The 6,480-nt window shown below is 25.9% G+C and overlaps 1 protein-coding gene across 1 annotated transcript in view; it reads right to left on the reverse strand.

The window, feature by feature from the left end:
• Positions 1-5,931, reverse strand: part of LOC129958299 (homeobox-containing protein 1-like) — a 64,794-nt gene extending 58,863 nt beyond the window's left edge. The window contains exon 1 of the mRNA XM_056070689.1: positions 5,060-5,931. Within this exon, the coding sequence (XP_055926664.1) occupies positions 5,060-5,634 (575 nt within the window). The 5' untranslated portion in view covers positions 5,635-5,931. The remainder of the gene's footprint in view (positions 1-5,059) is intronic.
• Between the last annotated feature and the right edge of the window lie 549 nt (positions 5,932-6,480).

Below are 6,480 nucleotides of genomic sequence, written 5' to 3' on the forward strand. Positions count from 1 at the left end.
ATTTATTCATACTGACGTCTTTCATTAGCTGGCTTTTTTTTTTTTTTTTTTGCTAAATATATATACTGCTAGCCATCTTAACGCTAAACAATACTTAAAAATAAATTTAAATGATTTTTAAGTCAAAAATAATCTTATTATTATAACATTTCAAGAACAGTGGGATCAAAACAAAAATATCTAAAATTACTTGTAAAAAAAAATCAGGAAAAATATTGCTACAGTTTGTGAAAGCAATAGTGATAATACCTGGTAAAAATTTGTTACAATTCAAATAAAGATGGCCTACTTGATGACCAGTAAAGTATCTATTGGTACTGGCTACAGCAAATTGAAAGTGGATGAAAGAGGATAAGAAAAAATCTTATATAACATGTTAAGGAAAAAGACAAATCATAAACTGAAGTTACCATCAAAAATTTATAAATTCAAAGAACAACATAAAGCAAAGTATTCAACAGTAATTTCCTAAAGAAAGATAAAAGCATTTGCCTCTGCAACTATTTAACAAGGATTTGTAGGTTAGTTCCTATCCTCCTTTCTACAGCAAATTTTCAAATGAATTTAAAGCCTGACAGTATGTATACTAAACGTATCCACTTATAACAATAGTCAAGCAAAGAAAATCAGAAATATATATATATTAATTAGTTCTTTAACATATTTTAAAATAGAAATGAGAATTTATATTTCAAAATAAATTTGATCTGTAAATCTTATTTTTGCTTGCTACTTAATGGCACAGAATGTAGTTTTATTGTTAAAAGTTTTCAATAAATTATTCATATGTATGTAAGCACACATATATATATATAACCTTCACACAAAAGCAAAAAAATTACACATCTTAAATAAATTAAAATTAATTTTTTATGCAAAACTATAATTTTCATTAAAATCCTGAGAGGTTCTAAATGTCTCTAGATAATACAAAATCTCTTAACATGTTAAGAAATATCAGAATTATGCCTCTGAAATTTAACAGCTCTAAAGACTTTCTTTTTAACTCTGTGAAAAATGCTTTCCTTAAGAGCAGTGCAGAGGCTATATCTGAAAAGCATTAACTAACCTCACAGAATTAATTTGCCTCTCCTATTATCATCTCCTATAAATATTTTATTTTCCTGTTCTATTGCTTACCACAGAAGTGATAACTATATTAATAATAAATGAGGGAAAACAGAACCCAAGAAGTGATAAAAAAAGGACAAAAAAATTTGTTTTCAAATGACTTAAAAAGGAAAGAAAGACAATTTTTTTCAATTTCTTCATCAAAATCTCAATTGGAAAATGATAATTTGAGATTTCATCAGACCAAAAAAATTTCCAGTAACAAAAAAGTGAAAAGTTTATTCACTATATTTTGGAAATAAATTAAATTCTCCCAAAAAAGAGTAAAATGTAACTCGAGTTTTTCAGAAATATTCAAGCTAAATTGACACTAAAATGCCAAGCATTCCATTTTATTTTGTTATGCAAAAAAAAAAAAAATACGCTTAATAATTCAAAATTCCTGAAAGAGCACTGAATAAAAAAAGTTTTAAAAATATAGATATAAGAATTTATAGAAGTATTTTTTTTTTTTTTTTTTTTTTCCCTGGCATCAAATGCAATGCAACAAACGTTACATTTTTAGGAAGTTTGCACAAATAAAAATTGCAATGCAATCAATGATTTTGCAAAATTAATGCATGAATATAACTATTTAATATATAGTAAGAAATATGGAGCATTTCTTGGTCTGTATTCAATATTATTAGTTACAAATTAAAATAGATAAAAAAAAATTCTTTCATTTTAAGAACAAATAACTACTTTTTATAAAAAGAGTATCATGAAAATTGTCAGAAAACCTGATTGATCAATTAGCTATAACACAGCTCAGAAATAAGAGTGAAATGATTTTCTTTTAAATTAACACAAGAAGTTTGTAAATAATCTTCAGACAAGTAATACTCTTATATTCAAACATTATCATTAAATAGACGAATGGGGGGGGGGTGAATAATGATGTAAACAAAGTAAAAATGTGCCTGCTTTAATGACAATTATCAAAGCAGTTCAACAAATTTAGCCATATATTATTAAAAATTACACTCACACATAAATATTGTACATCAATTTAACCTAAATTATCTGAATCAGAATTTTAAACCATTTCAAATAAATAGAAATACACACAATGATTAAAGAATTGCAAGAACAATTGAGTACTAAAATACCTTTACTCTTTTTTTTTTTTTTACAGAAATTTTTCCATTAACACATATCAAATTTATCTACTTGAAAATATTAAAAGCTTCTTTCATGATATTGATTTTTTAAAATTTTGTATCATCTTCACATTTCTATTGATTTCAACCTGCATGCTAAGAGATGTATTGAAAGAAAAAAGTTAAAATTCTGACACATTATGAAAAATTTTCATATTTGGTAATTTTTTAAGAAAATTTTTTCATATATTACAGAAATAAAGCAATATATTCAATTATATCTAAACATCGTGTAAAGATATATATTCATTATGCCACTCTTTTTTACATGTATTAAAATCTCAAATGGTGTATTAGAAATGTATTAAAATATGCTGATTGAATAAGATCTAACCTTTAAATTAAGAATTTCACAGAAATTTTAATGCCCAATAAAATAAAAGTCGAATTTATGATAAAAATTATAACATTATCCAATTGAACTAACTGTAGAAACCTTCCAAAATTACTGAATATAACTCTACCTGATTTTAAGCCATTCACTAATTGTAATTTATGAAATTTCTTTTAATATATGCTTTATTTGTAATCTGGTTTATTTCTCCCTAATAGGAAGAACAGCAGAAAAAAAAATCATTTGTAGTAATTTTCTATTTTGACCAGCAGATAAATAAATTAAAAAAAAAAAGATGTTAGCAGCTATTTATCTAAAAATACTAATAAGCACAAATGAGTCAACATCCAGTTATCTATTTTGCTTAAAAATAAAACAATATTATATAGATTATTATAAATACTGTTTGTTTCAGTATTCTGAGATGACCACTTTTTGGTGGTTCTATCTCATTGTGGGGTGACACATAGAAGGATGTGCGCTATTTCCAGAAAATTCTTTAATGTTAAATATAAACATCTCCTCTTTTCCTCTTACCTCTATTTTGCCAAATTAAACCCATCCTAACCATGCTCAAAAGCGTGGATTATTTCGGAATCTGTTGGCAAACAATATATATATAACACCAACTGCAGATGCTTTTAAAACAATAATAAGAACATAAAACAAATTTTCAAGCACTACAGTTAGCTCTCTCTTACAATATTTGAAACAGTGCAATGAAAATAACTTTACATGACTACTTTCTTATTCATCAAATATGCAAGCATACTTTTAAAAAAAATGTTATGCCGCAATTTTAAAAGATACTAGTTAAAAGGGAATTTTAAAACAGTTACTAAACTGAATACATGGAATTTAAAGGACCACTGAATCATCATAATAATGAATGTGAATTACAAACTGCAGAATAATTTCCTTTCATCCAAAGAAATTCTGTTTTAGGTACGGTAAACAGATACTTTCTTATAAGTAGAAAATATTTAAATAAATCATCCAAACAAAATTAAATGCCAATTTTGTTTTAATTCCATCCTACAATACATACATATAAAATATTAGAAACCAACATATTTTAAAAAATGTTATCTTTCATTGTAAAATCAATCTCAATTAAAACATGCATATAGAAAAAAAATGACATTTTTATAAAATTGCTTATAAAATTAAAATACACATAATGTGGAAGGAGGGATTTAAATCGTTTTGCAACAAAATAATCATAAAAAAATCATGACAGAATGCATGCTATAAATAAATTATACGATGATTTTATATACTTATATCCAAACAGACAGGCTAGATTTAGAAAAAATAGTGCATTTATTTTTTGAACATAATGAAGCATTATCTTCCTTATTTATCTTTAAAAAACAAACATTAAACACATTTGTGTCAAATATTGTGTATGAGCAATAGTTTGAAAGAATAACGTCTAACTATCAAAGCACTATTATAAAAAAGACAATTATTCATACAAGTTTCATGACAAACATTTATATAATTGATTTCTTCAGTAAGTATATCTGTCTAGAAACTGACATTATTCTCAAAATTTAAAATATATTTCGATTTTTCTAGCTTTTCATGAACACAATTAAAATACTATATTGAAAAAAAATAATTTCAAGCTACTAAATATAATTGAAATTCAAATATCTGATTTAGCAACAACAAGCTGATTAGCTTAACAAGCAAATTTTGAAAAGGAAAGTTAAATTATTTCCCTAAAAAATTAGGAAAGATTGATATTCTGCAATTTAAAGAAGATCAAGGTCAAGGATGTAAAGAGTCATACAAGTCAAAGGAAATGTTTCCTAAAAAATCAAAAATTGAAAAATCAACTTCAAATATTATTATTTTTATCAGAAAATAAATATTTCATATCATTTTCAAGTCAAACATGCAAAACCATATAAAATTAAATGTAGAATAATCACTTCCTGAATTTACGAAAAAAAAAATTTAATTCATAAGCAGTTATTGATAATTAATGATTAAGAATGTAAAATTGCAGTAAAAATATTTTTTTTTGTTAGATCATTTTTGTATACATTTATAAAAGGATAATTGATTGTTCATTAATAATTATAATGCATTAACAGAATGATAAATAGTGATTCAGTTTAAAATTCTTTTATTAGCTACAAAATGCACTAGAAATCCAATGTTTCAGTCTCCCTTTAACTTATATTTAACATTTGATATGTGGACAAGATATTATTTAAATGAAGAAATTACATATACTGTCTACACCTATCTATGATAGTTATTAATTTTTTAAGACTCTCCAAAATGCAAGAAATGCAATCACGGCTTCTGTATGAGGGTTTTTCCATGAATGCAATTATTTTTAGTAGCTACTTTATAACAATGTGACAACATTTTTTAAAAATAAAATCCTTAAATAGAATTAAAATTTTTAAAAACTATAAAGAAGATACATACTTACTTCTTTAATTCTTGCAATTCTGCTAGTTCACTAGATTGAACGTCCATTGGATAAAATGAACAGTTAAAAGTACTATTATAAGCATTTTGGGTAACCGATTCAGAACAAGATACAGAGTGCATAGCATCATTAACTTGTGGAATAACTAGTTCATTTTCTAGTCTAGATGGAATATCACTTGTATTTACGGAACAGTCTCCATTTAAAACAGTTGAATCATTGACTTCATCATGCATATTAGTACCATTGCTTGTAATAGGTTGAGAACTAAAGTAATCATTGTGTTTATATTGAATATGAAGAGAATCACCATTGACATTAGGAACAGGTGTTACATTTGGAATTCCAGTATTTGCAAAAACAGACGCGGTGCAGTTACTTCGAACAACAGATGTACTACTAAATGAAAATTCCATGTTATGATTTTGCATCTGATCACCATAGGAACAAGACCTGCCAAATTCAGCTTCTAAACGTTCCAGTTCAGTAAAAGCTAACAAAACTTGCTCTCTTGTTATACCGCTACTCCTTAATCGACGTATAAGTTCAACTTGTTCAACTGTAAAAAGAGCCATAGATAAAACTGAATCAAAAACTACATGATTTATTTCGGTTTTCTACATATTCATGAGCCTCATAATGGAAAATTTTGGACATCAACTAAAATGAAAGTATTCCTAGTCATCAATAAGTGTTAATCCATTTTAAACACATATTTGCTTAAAAATTGATTAATATAAGAAAAAACGGTGATAGACATGAATGATTGCAGAGCCATGAATTTCCTAGATGCCGGCATCACCTCACATCAGACAGCAGAATTTTTCGATATCAAATTGTTTATTTCCCCTAGTTTCACTTTAATTAGTTTGTCTGGGATTTTGTGACTTGTGCTATGATGCAGCAACAGTGCATGTAGTTCATGTGTTTTGTAATGAAATTAAAAAATAAAAATGCCTAAAAAAATGGCATCGAATTTTTTTTTTAAAAATTTGTAATGATAAGAAATAATCATCATTTACTATTGATATCTAATCAGAATATAGTGAAATCAAACTAGAGCTATGCAGACAAATGTTAGCTGGATTAAACATTCGGTTTCGGTATTAATTTGAGGCAGAAACACAATACTACTTTCATTCAGTTTTGAATCTAGATTCAGAGTATATTTTGAATTCCTAGAATGAATTTCCCTTTCATATGCTTCATTATTTATTCGCTTTAAATAAAGAAATAAGAGCAGAATAGCATAAGATCCACATACAAGTTGTTATGTCTTCCAATCTTTCATTGGGAAAATTTCCGGATCATCTGCTGTTGCTCATAATTACGATCAAGAAAAATATTGATTAATAAAATAGACAGTATATTTTTTGTAGTTAGTGATATGAAAGTAAAAATATCTCATTATACATCAGAAC

This window comes from Argiope bruennichi, chromosome X1 (genome assembly GCF_947563725.1).
Source record: "Argiope bruennichi chromosome X1, qqArgBrue1.1, whole genome shotgun sequence".
Lineage (NCBI taxonomy): Eukaryota > Metazoa > Arthropoda > Arachnida > Araneae > Araneidae > Argiope > Argiope bruennichi.